General features: G+C 48.6%; 1 protein-coding gene across 1 annotated transcript in view; it reads left to right on the plus strand.

Moving 5' to 3' along the window:
- The first annotated feature begins 8,462 nt into the window (after positions 1–8,462).
- The window catches only part of LOC102448601 (protein argonaute-1), a 62,609-nt gene continuing 50,705 nt past the window's right edge, over positions 8,463–20,366 (plus strand). Inside the window, exon 1 of the mRNA XM_075909047.1 lies at positions 8,463–8,625. Within this exon, the coding sequence (XP_075765162.1) occupies positions 8,601–8,625 (25 nt within the window). The 5' untranslated portion in view covers positions 8,463–8,600. The remainder of the gene's footprint in view (positions 8,626–20,366) is intronic.

The raw sequence follows: 20,366 nt of genomic DNA on the forward strand, positions 1-20,366 counted from the left end.
TAAATTGTAAATCTTTTCTCTCTCTCTCTTATACATATATAAAAAATTGTCCTGAGGGATGACAGTGCCGTCATCATTTAACTCTGCATCCTACGAACTCTGCCCTCCTATGACCTTCTTGCCTCAGACACTGTTCGGGGCCCAGCAAAGCCACCTGGCCCAGGCAGATTGCACCTCCCAAAATGCCATGGCCAGAGGTGAGGGTCCAGGACCCTAGGGCCAGGCTGGGCTACCATGAGGCTTTGCTGGTCCCTGAACAGTGGCTGGAGCAGGAGGTGATTCCATTCAGGGCCTGAGTGCTGCTCCAAATCAGCCTATCAGCCTGCTGCAAGGAATGGGGCTGCGGAAGGCTACATGGGGAGCGGTGGGGATTTAAAGGCACAGTGCCTCTTTTTGTGCCCCCCCCTCCCCCCAGCACAACTTTGGTCCCTTTTTTTAAATACCGCCATGTTTGGTATTTTTTGTGAAAGTATCTGGCAACCTTAGCCACAAGGCCACATTCCTCCCAGGTGAGAGCTCTCAGTCTCCCCTCCCTCCCCTCCAGCCCAGGGGCCTGTCAGCTGTATGAGGCCCGGTGCGCAGCCCACCCGCTATCTTCTGCCATGCCCTGACTGGCTGCACCAGCCTCTTTCTCTGCCTCCTTTCCATTTCCTCTGCCCACAGATCCTCTTTTCTGCTTCACAGTGCCCCAGCAATACCACTGTTGCTGCCCCTTCTCTCCAGGCAGCTGCCCAGATCCTGCTGTCTCAACATCTGGTGCAGTCTCCCCCTTTGCCCCCCAAAAATTCCTGCATACGGGCCTGGTGCCATTTCTTTGCTGATTAGGTTGCCTGTTTGTGGGAGGGAGGAAAGGGGATAAGGGTGTATGTGGAGATGATGAGGTTGAAGGGGGGGATATAGGAATGGAGGCAGGGGGTGGGTGTGAAGGGGGATGGGTTAGAGCAGGATGGGGGTAGGAATGGAGGGAAGACTAGGGAGGGAAGAAGGGGGTGGACCATGGACTTTAATTGGCAATTGGGGCAGGAGCAAGAAGGGTGCGGCAGCTGGGACTGGCTGGGGATTGAAGGCCATGAGTGGGAGGATAGATGAGCCTGTTCAGGGGTGTGGTGGAGCAGGAGTGGAGAAGGTTGCAAGTGACTTGGGGCCATGGAGAGCGCAACTGGACTCAATGTGAGATTAACAGGCTCTCTGGCTGCAGGAGCAGCCAGTGAGAGGAGGGTTGGTGAGTGTAGTTGAGCAGGGGCCACAGCCCCTTAGTAACATGTAACTTAAACTGTGGAACTCATTGCTGCAAGATATTGAGCCTGCAAGATCAGGATTTAAAGCAAGATTAGATACTTGTACTGATAACATCCCAATTATTTTTAAGGAAGTAAATAAACCTTTCTGCTTCAGGGCCTAAGCAAACTATTAAGTGACAAGATTTGAGAAGAAATGTCCCCCATGGATACTTTATTCCATAATTGTCCAAAGTGGCTTTTTTTGCCCTTATTTCCTGAATATTAGGTATTAGCCATTGATACAATCTGGACCAACTGGACCACTTGTCATATCCAGTACGGCAATTCCTGTATTATCTAGGCACCAATTAGAGTAAGAACCAGCACTAATAAAAACTGAACAAAAATGTAGGATTGTTTCCTTTTTAATAATTGCCCACAAGTACAATTGCTGCGGTACAAGTAGATGACAACAGCAAAAATAGTTGTCTGATGCAAAGGGGAAAACAACTACAACTATAAATAGAAATTGAATACACTTGACTTCTTAAAGTAACTAGTACCTTTAATAACCTAGCATTTCCTGCATCTCCAATTCCTTTTTGTATATCTTGAGAGAGAGGAGGAACTGATTGGCGGAGTTAAATTGTCTCCACAAGTTAGAAACAAAATAAAGATGGGGGGAGCACTTGATGATGGAATTTGCTTGCCTAGCTGGGGATGGTGATGTCTCTTAATGCCGAGCATGACTTCAGTGCCTCTGCAAGTGCAGACGGACTGGAAGTGGTGCGTGGGGGTCTAGCAGTTTGTGAAGCCTTTACACTAGTACTATAGCTATTGAGAGCTTCCCTATCAATTAATTGACCACAACAAGGCTATATCTACACTACACTTCTTTTTTGGAAGAGGCTTTTCCAAAATTTGGCCCATCTACAATGGGCCAAATTTTGGAAAAATCTCCTCTTTTGGAAGAGCCCTTCTTCATGAAACGAGGTTTACAGGGCTTCCGAAAGAGCCTGTCTGCTCTTCTGAAAAAAAAATCAGAAGAGCAGATGCATTCCCTGGATGCGGCGGAGTTTTCTGGGATGCAGGAGGTATCCCAGAAAAACTCTATAATGTAGATGTACCCTGAGGGGGGGCAGCTCTGTCAAAAGAAGCTCTCCTGCTGGCAGTGTGGTACACCCCAATGCTTGTGTCATCAGTTGTCACGCGGGGATGGCTAATTTATACCCTGAGTAACATAACTGCGGTTGACTTAGGCTATGGCTACACTAGAGCCTAAGTATTGTCCTGTTACTAAACTGGTCATGGTAATGCCTGGCATTGCACTGAGAGGAAGCAGTGCGTCCAGGTAAATGTGTGCTCTTTGGAGCACAGGAGGTACCCTGATTGTGGTCGAATGCTTTGTAAATACAAGGGCCTAGATTTACCAAGGAATTGAGGTACTGAACTACCAGTGTGGGGTGTTTTGTTTTTTTGGGGGGGGAGGGGGAGATTGGCGTCTAAATGTCTTTTAGGATCTTGGCCTCTGTCCTGTGGCTGGTTCTGTTCCATAATGGATTTTACGTCTGTCCTGAAGTTAGAATTTAGAGCCCAGCTCTTGTCATGTGAGTAGCAGCAGGTTTGTGAGATGCCAGCGTCCCAAATGTGCAGAGAATTCCAGCAGACCCCCTTCTGCATTCCCTGGGTCTGCGTAGGTAGGATTGATGGAAATAGGAAGCAGAGAGGGTGCTGGAGAAATCCAATGACACAGAGCAGACTTGACAGCATGTCTAGTTAACTGAACCCTTCCTGCCAATGATGCTGATGTCACCACTGCCCGTGGCAAAGGCAGCTCTGTCTGGCACGATTACCCTTCAGAGGAAATGAACCTCTTCCTTCGCTGTCAATATTAAGTCTGCATCTGCTTGGTAGGTTCCCGCGAGCTGTGTCTACTTCCATTGTTTCTTGCCCTTCTTTCTGTCTTACCATTTAATACTAACGGTCTTGCCCTCAATTTGCTGTCCTTTTGTGGACACCCCAAAATAAATGAAACATCTGCAGGTGACCCACTAGTTGTATTGCAACAGCCAAACAAAAATTATTTGGGTCGGTCATTATTAACCCCCGTCACGGTTGCTGTCTTATCGTGGTTACTGACTTTGTCTTTTATTTAGGCTACAGTTTTTTCACTGCTGTTGAATAATAAATCCAGGAAGTGCCACAACAAGAAGATAATGGTGCATCTTCAGAAAACTGGATCTACCAGCACTAGAATCCTCTCAAGGGACACTGGATGCCAGTTTTAGGATTTAGCAGAGGGTCAACTGTTATATATATATTAAGGATGTGATAGTGTAAACGTTTAACTGTTACGTGCAGTGGCATGGGGAGGGGGGAGGTGCTTGTGAAGAGCTGGCTTTTAAGCAGGCTCCCTGCAAACACCAACACCAGCGGAGCCACCTGCCTGCCCCCATGCTGCGCTGCTGCCTCTTCCCCCCCAGCCTCCTCAATGGAGGCAGGTGGCTCCGCAGGAGCTGGTACACACAGGAAGCTGGCTTAAAAGCTGGCTCCCCGCATGTACCAGCTCCTGTGGAGCTGCATCTCTTTCCCCTTGCATATAAATGTGTATCCACTGAAAATTTCAGCGGGGATGCATTTATCAAAATTAATGCATTTTAACAACCCTAATACTTAAAGCGCTGCTTATATAATCAAATGGCACCCTCATGATCATGTAATTTACATTAATTTGGCATGTACAGTTAACTATTGTCAGTGCCTCTGCTCCAGCCTCCTATGGGAAGGTTAATGATAAGTAGGGTTAGAATGACGCCACAGTCAATCTCCTTTGTTCTAGGAGGAGCCCCAAGGTTTAAGCATAAATGAAAGCAGACCTTCCAAAAAAACTTCTTCCAAAAGACAGCATCCACACATAAAAGCACATTGAAAAAGCGATCTCCTTTTTCAAAAGATAGTGTCCACACTGAATGGACACTCTCTTGCATTTAAGCTGTGATTACTATGAATGGAGTGGCCACCAGGGCACCTGTGCTTTTTCCTCTTTCCTCTTCTTGCAAAAGAACTCCTTCTTCCCCGTCCACACCCACCTCTTTCCGAAAGAGTTCTTTTCGGAAAGAGGCTTCTTCCTTGTAGAAAGAGATTTACCAACGCCAGAAAAACCCCTCTGTTCTTTTGATTTACTTTCAGAAGAATGCGATTGCAGTGTGGATGTAACTCAGATTTTGTTGGAAAAACAGCCATTTTCCCAACAAAACTCTGTAGTGTAGACATACCCTGAGTATTAAGGAACAGGTTCCAGAGAGGGTGAAACCGAGACACAAAGGTGTATTTCGTGGTAAGTCATTGGTAGAGCCAAGAATGGAATCCAGGAGTCCTGCTGCCCAGTTCCTTGCTCTGCAATGGCATTTTCAATTCAATTAGCTTCTGCTCATTACACTGTTAATCTGAGAACTGAGTGTGAAAGAAAACTGGGATGTGAAGGTTACTTTTTTTAGTCACACATGGCTTCCTGGAATATGCTTTCAGAGAGATGCCTGGCATTACAGCAATATAAATGCTAAGGCAATAATGTTATGGCCCCGGTGAAAGATTCTGATCCTTGGTATTGAGGGATGATTCAGCTGTCTAGGGGGAAAAACCCCCATTTCAGTGTCACCCACACAAGTCACATTCCCTGCAGAGTGAGTATGTCAATAATAGCAGGGATGGAATTTCCAAAAGGAAGTTCATTGGAACCAACCCCAGGACACAGCCAAAGATCAGAGCTGCCAGACCTCAAACCTGTGCCCACTCTGTTGTGCAGAAGCTGCAGTCACTGGATGACAGGATCCTGGATGTCCAGCAGGAAAAGTTCATCTGGCTTATTGGGAGTGGTGTGCGTTGTATGTTCGGCGTGGGCATTCTGTCTTGGGGATTGTTTAATAAATAGAGGTTACAGATATATGTGTAAGGCTCTTTCACTAGTAAAGGACCCAACAACCCGGTAGGTTACGCCCTGGGCCATAGGAATGGGGTAAGGTGGGTGCCCTAGTGTACAGCTAAACCAAACACTTTCACTGACCCCTATATTCCTAGATCCCATTTCCCTTCCAAGGCATTGTAATGCTGTGGATCTTTTCTTTGTGTAGCTGTCTTTACACATTACCCATAACCACAAGGGGGTGCTTCTAACACAGCACTACCAAACACCCCTAATGTCAAATACACCAATTTCTCCTTCCCATCTGCCAACAAGTTGCATAAAGAATCAAACTTAAAACAATAAAAGTGCTAATAAATTCAATCGTCCCCTACTGTTTACTCATTCGCCTGGCACAGAACAATGACTCTCCAAAAATACCCTGCCATGTGTCTCCCCATGAACCTACTAGGAAATCTAAAGTGTTCCAATCTGGCTCAGCCAGGGATAACTTAGTTGTTAAAACATTTATTTTTTATTGGATGATGCTCTGATGAAAGGTACAGAGAGTCTAAGGAAAGTGCTTATCTGAATTCCTTAGAACAACCTTTATATATTATGCAAAGTTAAGAGGAGAGGCTAAAGAGACTGGGACTTTTCAGTTTAGAAAAGAGGAGACTGAGGGGGGATATGATAGCGGTCTATAAAATCATGAGTGGTGTGGAGAGGGCTGATAAAGAAAAGTTATTTATTAGTTCCCATAATAGAAGAACTAGAGGACACCAAATGAAATTAATGGGTAGCAGGTTTAAAACGAATAAAAGGAAGTTCTTCTTCACACAGCGTGTTGTCAACCTGTGGAACTCCTTGCCAGAGGAGGTGGTGAAGGCTAGGACTATAATAGAGTTTAAAGAGAAGCTGGATAAATTCATGGAGGTTAGGTCCATAAAAGGCTATTAGCCAGGGGATAAAATGGTGTCCTTGGCCTCTGTTTGTCAGAGGCTGGAGAGGGATGGCAGGAGACAAATCGCTTGATCATTGTCTTCGGTCAACCCTCTCTGAGGTACCTGGTGCTGGCCACTGTCGGTAAACAGGATACTGGGCTAGATGGACCTTTGGTCTGACCCAGTACGGCCGTTCTTATGTTCTTATGTTACTGTAAAGTTCTTTCACATCCTTCTAGATTCACTGTGTTGCATCTACCTTAGTTCCATTTTTATTCTGTTTTGTATTGAATTTGGCCTTCCCACTAGAGCAAAGATAATCATGAGCACCCCTACTGCTTGAAGACTCAGTATGTGGTGGTTTTCAGACAGGCAGGGTTTGCAGAGGAGGAGAGGCAGAGGCGACCTTTTGAGCTGTTTCTCTACCTCATTCTCAAGCTAAATGGCAATTGGTGTATGTGGAATTTGCACATTTATCTGAGTGTTAAAAGGATACTGACAACTTAAATCTTAGGTGGTAAACATTTCTTTAGCTATGGCTCTGATCCTGCAAACACTTGGACACATTAGGTTATCCATGGGAATAGCCTATGTTCAGCACATACATAAGGATCAGCACTCAAGGTATAACCATACTAGATTAATAAAAGTAGGTATGTAAAGGGTTAATTGGTTAACTTGCCATCACCCTGATGCTTACTGGGGAAGTGGTTAACTGGCAGCTGGGCCCGACCTGAGCAACCCCTGCCTGCAGCACAGCATCTTACTTGACCAGAGCAGCCTGCAGCGCAGTGGGCCCCCTGTCTGTGGGATCCCAGTAATCAGGTTAAACTTAATGTTTAGCTGGTTAACTTTTTAAATGGGATTTTACATCCCTAAATAAAATTGGAAGGATTTTGAAAATCCAATTGCCTTGTCAGGGTTTATGCTCTTTGTTTAACTTCCTGCTTTCTTCTGTGGTTGGACTATGAAGTCAATTTCATGGCTTATGATCAGTTTCACTTTCAGGCTCACAGTACTGCCATGCCAAGAGTGTTGACACTGCAGAAGAATGCCTCTTGCACAGCCAGCACCCCCTCTCTTAGCTCCCCATTGCTATTTTATTGGCATTAAAACCGAATTGTGGAAACATATTTATTGGGCTTGAGTTTTATAAAAGCTTTTTTTACCCAAATATAATTTAAGGGCCAAATCTAAAGGGTCAAATTCGCTTCGGAAGAGGGCATTTTGCACTTCAAAGGAACCGATCAGCCTCATTGTTCTTGTGGCACTGGATACATTCTTGATTCCTGGTGTGTGAGTAAATTGCATGAGGAGAGCTGGCACTGTGCCAGCCCTGCCATGCTTCCTCCATGTTCTCAACTTCTTTTGATGCGAACAAACCAATCTGTGCCACTGCCACCACCAATGCCCGTACTATTGCCACTCTGTTCCCTTCATTTCCAAACGCTTCCCTCACAGTGCTGGGTTTCAGTTCCTCCTCCTACCAAGGCGAGTCTCCATCCTTTGCCCTAGGTCACACTTCCATCGTAGGGAAGGACTGCATCTTTCTCCTCCCTTTTTGCAACAGGCACCCACTCCTGCCAGGTTCACCATCTCACCTCATCTCCTTGCACAATTCTCCTCCCGCCCCAAGCCCATCTGCCCATTGTACCACCACCCCCTGACAACTGTACAGCCAACAATCTTGCCCGGGCCAGGTCCCACTCTCCTCTCCTTTCCCATTGCACAGGCAGCAGTGCTCCTGCACCCCAACTGCGCAGCCCTCCCCCAACCACCCACTGCACCCCAGCACTCCTTCCTCTAGCCCCCCATTGCACAACAGCATTCCCTCTTAGCCCCCACTGCAAAGCCAGCATTTCCTCCCTTAGCCCCCCTTTGCACAAGAGCACCTCCTCTTAGCCCCCCATTGCACAGGCAGCATTTCCTCCCTTAGCCCCCCTTTGCACAAGAGCACCTCCTCTTAGCCCCCATTGCACAGGCAGCATTTCCTCCCTTAGCCCCCCTTTGCACAAGAGCACCTCCTCTTAGCCCCCCCATTGCACAGCCAGCATTTCCTCCCTTAGCCCCCCCATTGCACAAGAGCACCTCCTCTTAGCCCCCCATTGCACAGCCAGCAATTCCTCCCTTAGCCCCCCCCCCATTGCACAAGAGCGCCCCCCCCCAATGCACAGCCAGCACCCACTCCCTTTGCCCCACCCCCCATCATCCCCTCCAGGACAACTGCCCAGTCTCGCTCTGGATCCAAGATGGCGGCGCTCTGCATCCGCTCTCCAGGCCCTCGGAGGGCTGCCGCCCCGCCAGGGGGCGCTGTCCCCGCCCCGCCGCCTTTGTTGGCGCTGGGGCCGGGCGCTCGCGTCGGCGCTGGTTGGCCCGGCGGCCGCGCCTGCGCACTGGGGCCCAGGCGGGGAGGAGGCTGCCCAGAGGCTGCGGCGGCCGCAGCAGCAGCAGCAGCGGGAGGCGGAGGGAGCAGCGCCCGGCCCCCCCCCCCCCCCCGCGGTGAGCCCAGCCCGGAGCCGTGCCCGCGTGGATGGGATGGAAGCAGGACCCTCGGGAGCAGGTAGCGGAGCGGGGACTGGGCTCTGCGGGCTGAGCAAGGGGGGGCTGTGCAGTGGGATGCAAAGGGGCTGCAGTGGGGCACAAGGGGGCTGTGCAGTGGGGTGATGGGGCTGTGCAGTGGGGCGCAAGGGGGCTGAGCGGGGGGGCTGTGCAGTGGGTTGCAAAGGGGCTGCAGTGAGGGGCAAGGGGGCTGTGCAGTGGGGTGATGGGGCTGTGCAGTGGGGCGCAAGGGGGCTGAGCGGGGGGGCTGTGCAGTGGGTTGCAAAGGGGCTGCAGTGAGGTGCAAGGGGGCTGTGCAGTGGGGTGATGGGGCTGTGCAGTGGGGCGCAAGGGGGCTGAGCGGGGGGGCTGTGCAGTGGGATGCAAAGGGGCTGCAGTGAGGTGCAAGGGGGCTGTGCAGTGGGGCGCAAGGGGGCTGAGCGGGGGGGCTGTGCAGTGGGATGCAAAGGGGCTGCAGTGGGGCACAAGGGGGCTGTGCAGTGGGGTGATGGGGCTGTGCAGTGGGGCGCAAGGGGGCTGAGCGGGGGGGCTGTGCAGTGGGATGCAAAGGGGCTGCAGTGGGGCACAAGGGGGCTGTGCAGTGGGATGCAAAGGGGCTGCAGTGAGGGGCAAGGGGGCTGTGCAGTGGGGTGATGGGGCTGTGCAGTGGGGCGCAAGGGGGCTGAGCGGGGGGGCTGTGCAGTGGGTTGCAAAGGGGCTGCAGTGAGGTGCAAGGGGGCTGTGCAGTGGGGTGATGGGGCTGTGCAGTGGGGCGCAAGGGGGCTGAGCGGGGGGGCTGTGCAGTGGGATGCAAAGGGGCTGCAGTGAGGTGCAAGGGGGCTGTGCAGTGGGGCGCAAGGGGGCTGAGCGGGGGGGCTGTGCAGTGGGATGCAAAGGGGCTGCAGTGGGGCACAAGGGGGCTGTGCAGTGGGGTGATGGGGCTGTGCAGTGGGGCGCAAGGGGGCTGAGCGGGGGGGCTGTGCAGTGGGATGCAAAGGGGCTGCAGTGGGGCACAAGGGGGCTGTGCAGTGGGATGCAAAGGGGCTGCAGTGAGGTGCAAGGGGGCTGTGCAGTGGGGTGATGGGGCTGTGCAGTGGGGCATAAGGGGGCTGAGCGGGGGGGCTGTGCAGTGGGATGCAAAGGGGCTGTGCAGTGAGGTGCAAGGGGGCTGTGCAGTGGGATGCAAAGGGGCTGCAGTGAGGGGCAAGGGGGCTGTGCAGTGGGGTGATGGGGCTGTGCAGTGGGGCGCAAGGGGGCTGAGCAGGGGGGGCTGTGCAGTGGGTTGCAAAGGGGCTGTAGTGAGGGGCAAGGGGGCTGAGCAGTGGGTAATGGGGCTGTCAGGGCGTAAGAGAGCTGAGCAAAGGGGGGGCTATACAGTGGGATGCAAAGGGGCTGCAGTGGGGGGCAAGAGGGCTGTGCACTAGGATGATGGGGCTGTGCAGTGGGGTGATGGGGTTGCAGTGGGATGTAAGGGGGCAGGGGAGCTGAGCAAGGGGACTGTGCAGTGGGTTGCAAGAGAGCTGAGCAAGGGGGGCTGTGCAGTGGGGCTGAAGTGGGTATACAAAGGAGCTGCAGTTGGGTCCAAGGAGCAAGGGGACTGTGCAGTGGGGTGATGGGGCTGCACAGAGGGGTACAAAGGGGCTGCAGTGGAGTGATGTGGTTGTGTAGTGGGGCTCAAGGGGGCAAGAGATCTGAGCAAGGGGGCTGCACTGGGGCTGAAGTGGGGTGATAGAGTTGTGTAAAGGAGGGCTGTGCAGTGGACCTGAACTGGGTATGGTGGGGCTGTGCAGTGGTGTACAAAGCGATTGCATTGGGATGATGTGGCTGTGCAGTGGGTTGCAAAGTGGCTGCAGTGGTGTGATGGGCCTGTGCAGTGGTGTGCAAGAGAGTTGAGCAAGGTGGGCTGTAAGGGGCTGCATTGGGGCTTAAGTGGGGTGATGGGACTGTGCAGTGGGGTGCTCTGGGCAGGCGAGCTGGTACAATGTGATGGGGGAGGAACTGTGCACATGGTACACTGGGAAAGGCATGTGGTGCACTGGGGGGATTGTGAAATGGGAAGTTCAGTATGGGGATGGGGGAGAGGCTGCACAAAAGAAAAGAAGGAAATTGGTGCAATATTGGGATGGGGGTCTGTGGGGTTACAAAAGGAGAAGGGGAATGTGTGCAGTATGGTGGTCTGGGGTTGAAATGAAGAGAAGTGGGGGGGGGAGGTCCTGTGTAGGGGAGGACAGGAGACTTGGTATTGTGGATGTCTGGGCTATACAGTGATGGTGTGAAAGAAGAAGGGGAGTTGGTGCAGTGTGTACCTAGGGGCTGTAGTCGGGGCGAGAGGCTGTGCAGAGGGGTGGAGGAGCTGTTGATGCAGTATGGGGCAGGCGGTCTGCAGTGTGAGCTCCAGGAGGACTGTGCAGTGGGGAAGGAAGGCTATAAATTACGGCGGGGCATGTGCAATGGGGGGATTTGAGAGAGATGGGGGCTGTACGTTTGTAGGTTTGGGGTCTGTGAGGTGGGGTCCAGGAGGGCTGAGCAGTGGAGAGGGAAGGGGAGAGAGAGGTATTGGTGCACTGTAAGTGTAGGGGGACTCACTCCTGTATGGAAGACTGTATTGTGGTGGGGGTTCTGGGAAGTTGGTGGCCAAGAAGGCTCTGTATTGGTGTTTGTACAGTGCTGTGTATTGTAAGAAGGAGGCTCAGCAGCCGGAGAAGGGTGTCATGTGGGAAGATGGGGGTGTCAAGGAAGAGTGTTGTGCACGAAGGATTGAGCGTGGGGGTGTTGTAAGGGAGGAACCTCGGGGGTTGAGCATTTATAGGAGCGGGTGTCATGTGTTGTTGAGGCAGCGATGGGGTAGCAGCTTTGCATTGTGGGGTTGTGAAAAGGAGAAGACTCTTTAAAGAAATCAGAATATCCAACGGCTCCAGAGAGAGGAAGCATGGAAAGAGAGCTATTGCTTGGGCTGCCCTGTAGTGAAGAAGGCTGGGCGGGTGCTGTACAAAACAGAGAGGGCTTCTGGGGGTGGATTGCCAACTGGAACAAGGTTGTGCAAGGCGCTGGTTGCAAAGGAAGTGGACTGCTGCATAATGGAGCCTCAAGCCCCATCAGGATGGTGGTGGGAGGCAGCAGGTTCCTACAAGAGGCTGAGTGGGGGGAGGGGACCTGGGGAACAGAGGCAGCTGCAAGGGGCGGGATGAAGGGCTGTTGAGTTGAGCAGCAGGTGCATGTCCTTGCGGAGCATGGTGTGAATAGATGAATCCTGCTTCGAAGGTCCTGGACTTCCAAAGACTCTTTTTATATCTCAAATCCCAGCAAATGGCTTTTATTTCCAGGTTAGAGAGTGGAGGCAAAATCTCCTGTTTCTGTCTGTCCCCTTCACCTCACATGAGTGCAGGAGAGACGTTAGGGTAAGAGACAGCGGATCGGGCTTGCTCCTGGAGCAGGAGTGCTGGCGCGCTCTTGTTTGGACACAACAGTCAGTAGCTGCCGTTTTCTTGTGACAGAATGAAGTGGTTTCTGCCTCTGTGCTTGGGGCATGCGCAAAGTCTGGGCTTCCTTTGCACGCCTGACAGCTGGAGAGGGGAGGCAGCGACTGTTGCTAAAGAGATTCATTCTAGTGCCCTCATCATTGCTTCTCCCCAGCACACCCTGTTAAACAATGTGACTGGCTAACAATGTGTCTGGTATTGTCCTGTCCTTGGCTGCTTGATTTTAAAACTGCCTGACCCTATCCTGCCAGAGCCCTCCAAACATCCTTTAAACTGCCATTTTTTGTTGCAGCCGCTCATTTAATTCTCGTTAGCATGGCTTCCTTGGATGTTTTTATTGTAATCTCAAATGTGCTGCTTTAATTTCCTACAAAACGTTACAGTCTAAAGGGCGGTGGGTGGAGAGAAGAAAATCAGTAGTGATGCTAGAACATTGGCTTTTATAAAGCTCTTTGAAACTAATCTGATGAGCTTTGGAGTTGGCTTGATTCTGAAGCAAACTGATTTAACTTGAACACATCAAAGCCTAAATTATAACGTGGGTGTTTTTAGTGTCATGAGGAAATATCTCCTCTGTATATTGATACCTAGAAGCTAATACTTCACACTGATTTATTAGCATTCTGACAAGGATAGGAATATTATAGGGCCTGCTACCCAATCCGCTGCCTGACTCTGCCACAGCGGGCCAGCCAGCCCCTCCATGGCTGGGGATGCTCTGGCCTGCGCAGCTGAGTGGCAGGGGAATTCACCAGCAAGCATGCTAGTAAGCCCCATGTTTACTGGAACGCTCACCAGATAAGTTTAACATCTCTAGGATGTTAGGTTAAAGTAGGAAGCTGGGTTCTGTTCCTGATTTTACCCTACTGTGCGGTGTGACCTTGGATGAGCACTTAATTTCTCTGTCCCTCTGATTTCTAATCTATGCACTAAGAATAATGATGCCCTCTTCCGTCACACAGCGGTACATATGAGGCTTAAATAATTTTGTTAGTGCTTTGAGATCCTCAGTTGGAAAAGTAGGCATCAGATCATGTGAGCATGTCTTGGATTCTGCGGCAGCTGGTTCAAATCCTCTGAGTGGGGGAAGTGTGTTCATGGACTAGATCCCAGCCATTTAAAGACCTTGCCATGAATTGCTCGATCACCTTACTGTTTCTAGAGCTTGTTCCTGGTCAGTTACTCATGAGTTATTGCAGGAGGCTGCAGGATCTTAGCCTAGATTCCAGCACGCTGCTGCTCTATGGTTTGCCTTTGTTTTTCCTCCCTCCCCCCCCCCCCCACACGCTCGTAAAAAACTAAAATCACTGGGAGTTGTTACTGCTGCTGCTATTAGAGCAAAAACGGTGTCTGAGCAGCAACATGGTCCAGAGTGACCTCAGCTACTCTGGAGGAAGCCTGTGGGAATTAAGTCCACTTGGCACCTAACCAGGATCACACCCAAAGCTCATGAACTTGCTAGAGTTTCCATCCAGTCCAGAAGCAGTGGGCTATAACAGCGCACTGTTAGGTATGCACTACTGGTACAGGCCCTGGGCACAGGCCAGGTACCACAGCCAATACTGTGCATCACTGACAGTGCCAACCCCAGCAGCTGAAAAGCCTGTGATGGAAAAGATCCATTTTTCTTTAGGCCCAGTGTGGGACACTAGTGCAATAGCGTGTATGTCCAGCCCATGTGAGCTCATTGCTAAGAAGCTCTCTTGACTACCTTCCATTGTTTCTACTTGTAAAATCTGCTACTCCATACTCATAGAATGGATCTGAAATCTATAACTGGGTTCCGTATGCAAAGGCCACCTGGTCTGTCCCTGAAAATCTCATGCAATGAGTAGGGATGGAAAATCCTGGTTAATCATTTAACTGATTAAAAGTTAGGTGGACCTAAAGTTGAACTAGTTTGCCGACTAAGCGGGATCTGGGCTGGAGCAGTCTCCAGCCCTGGTTCCAAGCCCCTGTCTGTGGGGCGCCTGGGCTCGCAGCGGGCAGGGGATGCTACAGATTAGAGCAGCCCGTGTCCACGGTAGGCCCCCTGCAAGGTTGGAGCAGCCCCTGCCTGCAACAGGTAGAGGGAGTTGCTCCAGCCCCCACCTCTTAACCAGAATCAGTAAGCATCACCCATTTAAGGTGATGCTTACTGGTTAACCGGTTACCTATTAACATCTCTAGTAATGAGTTGGAGAACTGTTTTGCTTTCTATTAATCCAGGTTAAGCAAACACTGCAACAAAGGAGCTGGGGTGGGGGAAACGTCCGTATTAAAAATGATTTGAATGTTTGTGATTAAGTACATCAAATGTCTAAGTGTCTGCACAAGATGAACAGTTTCAATGTAACCTATATCAACAGAAGAAAAATTCGAACTACATCTTCTCAGTTCATCTCCCTTTCATCCCTCTCCTTCTTTGGCTGTAGCCTAAGCAGAGAGAGAAACTTTGCATCAAATAGTACCATAACCCAGATCTTTGATTTGATAGTACAGTGTATGGAAAAAGTTAATGTAGACATGTGGAACATAAGAATAAGTGGAAAGACAACCGAGAGGAACTTGACAGCCCTTTCTGCTTTTCAACTGCAAGCAGTTAAGAAAAGAAGTTTTAGGGAAGAAGGAAACTAAACCAACATGGAGGTGGTTTTAAATGCTAAACCCATGTTCCTTAATTTACCCCTTACGAACTTTCTAAATAGCTTTAAGGTTAACTATTGTCTTTGTGTGTTAACCTCCACAAAAACCTGCAGCTGTTTCATTCGAAGGGATTTTTTTTTTAATCTTCAGTAAACATATATTCATGTCTGGGTAGTCACTGTGTTCCTAGGACAGGATTATTTCAGGCACCAAAGGCGAGAGAAGCACCTTGCCTCAAGACATAACGTGTGATTTATCTCTAAATGCTTTCTCTTGGGTAGCTATAACACCTACAAAAGCAAATGTGGGACGACTGATTAAGATGGCAGATGTGACAAGAAATCAGGAAAATAAGCATACTGGAATTTTTCTGCAAGGAGGCTCTGGTTTGGTTTGTTGGGTTGGCTCTTTTGGTAAATCACTGGTTTGTGCGTATGCTGTAATCATTTTAGCATGGAAGAAACTGGCTTTTAGAGTCCAGTGTTTGGGCCTGCTCCAATAATAGGGAGGTACCTTTGCGTGCAGCAGAATCCTTAAAAAGGAGGAAATAGTGTCTCTCTGCCTAGTTCTGTGTCTTTAACATAGTAATCGAATTTCAGGGTGTCTGCAGCTAAGTGGCTTCCATGTAGCACCATGGTGTACAACACACTAGCCACTTGGCGTTTTGGCCGGTTGAGTGTGCTACAGCAGTAGCCGCTATAGTGGCTACTGCTTCGGAACTGGTTGGACCCGACAAGTGTAGAAGTTTTGGTGACTGTGTATGTGAAATGCTGCTGGAGCAAGCGAGAGTAGCAAGAGCATCTTTTGCCTCTTCTAGGCACCGAGAAGGCAGAGACCTGACACTCCTGATCCATGACTGAACAGACAAGATTAGCAGCCCACACTGAAGATACTGTGAGAATCTTGAGAGTAGCCAGTGTTCCAAACACTGCTGCCTTTTCCATACTGTGAGCAAGTACATATTTCCATATATAGTCCCGTACTGCCTACTGCAGGGTTTCCTGTACTTTTCACTGAAGCAGATGGTACTGGGTCACAGTCAGACAGGATATTGGTTCAAATGGACTCTGGTCTGATCCAGTTTGGATATTCTTGTAGTCTCTATTTGTTACAGTGTAATCAATCTGTATTCTGTAGAGTACAGGACTCACATCCTAAACTAATGTCACTTTCATTTGTGAATTAATGGATTGAATTTCCACCTCCGCTGGTGTTAACAGAGCCAGCCTTGGAAATCAGCATAGCCTGTTGCTGTAGCGGAACTTGTGTTTTATAAATGTCATGGTTCTACATTTCCCACCTTCCCTGCTCTCTGGACCTCACATGCTTCACAGTTCTCCATGTTGCGAGGAACATGACAAAGCTTTTTCCTAGTTTCTAGCAGCAAACATGGCTTCTGGCTGTGTGGCGTGAGGCATCGCGGTCTGGGTTCCAGTTAAGTATATTGTGGTCCAGAGAGTGTGCTTTTGAAATGTCCTCAAAACTTAATTGTGATGCACAAACTCTGAAGCCAATAGACAGGGTCTGCTTCAACCACAGACTGGAGAGGTACCAGATATCTGAGGGACTATTGTATCTCAGTAACCCTTCCCAGAATTGTAAGGCTGGTACATTGAGGGTTGGAATCATAACAGAGGCAGAGAATGAAGTGTTTCATCCCAGACATTAATCCATTGCACAATTGCAAAGAATGGAATTGTTTTGCTTGGAGCCCATAACCATTATAGTTTTATTGGTAATATGATTGCACTTGGCAGTCATGTGCTGGGAGCTGTACAAACATAACACAAAAATGGCCTCTGTCCACAAGGGTTTGCAGTCTTTAGACCAGAGAGGACAGGTGGATGCAACAAACAGATGTGAAATGCAAGGGAACAGGGCTGGAGGTTGGAGTTTCAGCTTCTTGTACTCACCTGTCATATAAAAAAAAGAGATAAAATTCTCTTTTTTTTAAACGAACTCGGCCCGTGTTCTAAAATCATTCATTGGATTTTGTTTCATTAGAACCATGCTAAATTCCTGAAAATTCACCCTCCAAAATTGGTGGTATCTTCCCAGCTTGTCTTTTTATTAGCAGGTGCTGTATTGAGGTCTCGTATTACTAAGAAATGTGTACAAAATACACTGCATTGTTTTCTAGTACTCTGTGAAATAGTAAAACTCAACTCAAATGAAACGAGCAAAGTACACCTTGAGGCACGTTTGCTTTCTGTTTCACTCGCTAAATTGTCAATTTGCAAAACCCAGTGACTCTCCAGGAGTTTCCCAGTTGTGAACGCAGCTTGGCAAGTACTTAGTGTCTCGCAGAAGTTTGCAAGCACGCTAGTGCAGGCAAGAGGCAGGGCTGTGCGGACAAAGTGTGGGTGATGTTTTTAATTTGGCAGTTCCAATTTAGGCCCTTCTGATTTCCCAGTTAAAAGCTGAGATTCTGACGCGACGTAACAATGTGCTTTACAGTTTAAGGCTTGCAGTGCAGTGTCTACAAAGGCATAAACTGCTTTCAGAGGTAAATACCCTAGTAAAACAAATTAGTGCCTATTTCTGCAGGTTTCTTGGACACAGCTACCAAAACCCGGGCCAGAAGCAATACTTGGGTGGCTGGACAATTCAGTTTTTGCCCACCGGAAGGCTGACTCTGGAGCATGTTGAGGGGCTTAATGCTTTGAAATAGAGTTTTCAGTCTGAGCGCTCTGCCTGTCACATGGTCATATTTTAATTATGCTCAGTTTTGTGTTGAATCAAAAAGCCATGACAACCAGTATTAACCTATTTGCCTTTAAAATAACTTGTGTGAAAGAGAATTAATGATAGACAGAGGGTGCAAATTTGTGGATTTGCACTTATTATATAAAAGAAAGTCTCTTTCATAAATCTACACTCTGCATATTTTTTTCTTCTGTTCCCCTGTACCAAATGTCTTCCTCCCTGCATTTAAAGATGTTATCTTGGAGGTGGGAAGTATATTACCCGCTGTTTGTTAGTGTCGTGCTGGAAATAAGGCATACACTTTCCCAGTGAGAGTAGCTATTGGAACAATTTCCCAAGGGTTGTTGAGGATAATTTTTGGATCAAGATTGGATCCTTTTCTAAAAGATCCACAATAGATATTACTGTGGGGAAAGTTCTCTAGCCTGTGTTAAACAGGAAGTCACAGTGGTCCCTTCTGGCCTTAGAATCTAGGAACGTGAATTCATCGGGGTAGACTAAACAGGAGTAGTGGCAACAGGTTTTTGTGAAGCGTGGAAAGAGAAAATCCTTAACCCCCAGAAACAGTAGGGAAACTTTTATCTTTTAAAACTAAAATATCTTCAAGTGACTTAAGAGCCCAGAAACCTCCTTGCATCTGACGTGTGGCCTTTTATAGCAACTGAAACTCCTTAGCTGTAATTAGCTGTTTAGTAGTTGCCGATTATAAATGTTGCTATTTTGAGTCCATTTGCAAGACAATCAAGAAAACAGCTGCTGGTGACTTTCGCAGAGTTACATTTCGATCATAGGCTTGAGAAGAAATGTGAATCTGTCCCTCTGCTGTGACCCCCCCCCCCCCCCCCAGTGGGCTGTTAAACTTGACAAGGAAGTCAGAGCGAATCCTTCTCACCCAGCAAATAGTTCAATGGAACACATTGTCCAGCAGGTTCTGAGACCTTAGTTTGGGGGGTGGGGGAGGACACAGGAAGGAGAGCTGTATTGAGTTACTAGAAATGTCCTGGAAAGAGACATTCATATTTTCTTTTAATTTTGCATGGCGCTGAGCAAAAGAGAGATACAGCCCTCATTCCCTCAGAATGAATAGCTGGCCATCTCGTTCTCCTTGGGCTATTGTTGGCTGCCCCCTCCTGACTCTATGATCCTGCATTCTAGTGTTTCCACTTGCTCCTTGGCTTTTTATGAGAAGTTTAATTGACCTGATTTAGGGTGGAAGATCTTTCAGGGTTTTTAAAATGAGCATGGTGTGGTGGTCTTTCTCTGCTTATTAATAACACCATTTGGTGACAAACAAATTTGCCCCCTCAGTGCATTAGTTGCAAAGCAAATATTTTTTTTCTGAAAACTCATTTTTATTTTTCTCAGATTCTTAACTTTATTTTTTTAAAGGCAGGGTGTGTGCATGGTGTGTGTCGGGCGGAGATTACTATACCGACTCTGCTGAATAAAGAAACTTCTTTTTGTGTCTCTGTCCAATTCCAGTGTCCCGTTTTTTTTTTTTTTTTTTTTTTTGAATGGAGCATTTGGAGAGGATTTAAATTGACATGTTAATTTCATGCCCTCCCAAACATTATGGGTTCTCACCCATCAGGCAGCTGTTGGTCAGTTGGTTGTGTGTTTGCCAGCTGTTACGCTAAATATATAAACAAAGCGTATTTCAGCATTAATAACCCCAAATGGATTTTTATGTTGACTTCTGTTGCACCCCCATACACACACAACACTTCTTTTAAAAGAGCTGGTTAGTTTCCAGGGGGAGAATATATTGGGTGTGAGACTTATCTAGTGAGGGAGTGCTTGTGTGAAGTGATGGGAGCTCTCCAATTGCACCCTTTATCTTAATGGCTCTAGGGCACTGCTTTTGTGTGTTAAAGTCTGTGATTCCTCCCAGACTGCTGAATTTATAATGGCAGGCAGATTTCATACTGCTCACTGCATGCATTGTACTCCAGCAAAACCACTAGCCCCCAGCCCCTGTGCTTCCGCGTGCTCATTTACATGACAAAATAGGAGTTGATGCAGTTTCACCATGGAGAGTTGAGGTATGCAGAGAGAACCCCCCTGTCTCCAGGCAGACGGATCACTCCTAACGAGCTTCCCTCTTCCAGACTAGAACTTACTCATTCCATTGCTGCCTCCTTCTCATGCATATGCCCCCTTTGTGACTGCTCTGAGCCATTTGTATTTGCCTGGTCTCTTCCAGAGAGGGACATGGTAGTTCTAAAAAGGGGGAGAAAGAGACGGCGTAAGGAGGTAAAGATCCTGTGAGCAAATGACACGCAAGCCCCATGAAAAGGAAGTTAGCAGTGCCTGTAGATGCTCAGCGTGTCCCAAGGTATGGCCCACGGCTACAAATATTCAAGCCCAAATACTGTCTCTGGCCAGAGATGCCTTAGCTACTGATTTCATGGAGTTCTCTTCATCAACACCTAGGCTGGTTTTAGGGATGTGAACGGTTAACCAGTTACACAGTAATGCTTACTGGTAGCTGGTTAACTGGTAGACCCACAGGGCCAGCACCTGGGAGCCTGGTTAACCGGCTAAACCTAACGTTTAATAGGTTGACTGATGAAACGGGATTTTACATCCCTACTTGGTTTATGCTGGGGGTTGCTCCCAAACCTGGATGAGGCTTGGGTTCCTTCTAGGGTGGTGCCTGCTCGGGGCCCCTGTTGATCTAGCAGGTGCTAAAAGCAGCTGTCTGGCGATTTGCTTTTCCTATTCTACTTTAAACCCCCCAAATTTCCAGCTGACACACTGCCTGCCAACAGTTGACTATGATGCAAGGCACAGTACAAACCTCATGAATGAACGCCAGCAGCTGTTCACCTGCGGATCTCAAAGCACTTTAAAAAGGGAAATAGTTATGAACCCCCATTTTTGCCAGCGTGGTGCAGTGAGGGGCAGAAGGTGACTTGCTCAGTGCCAGCACTGGGAGCATAACTTGTTTGCA

Source organism: Pelodiscus sinensis, chromosome 25 (genome assembly GCF_049634645.1).
Source record: "Pelodiscus sinensis isolate JC-2024 chromosome 25, ASM4963464v1, whole genome shotgun sequence".
Lineage (NCBI taxonomy): Eukaryota > Metazoa > Chordata > Testudines > Trionychidae > Pelodiscus > Pelodiscus sinensis.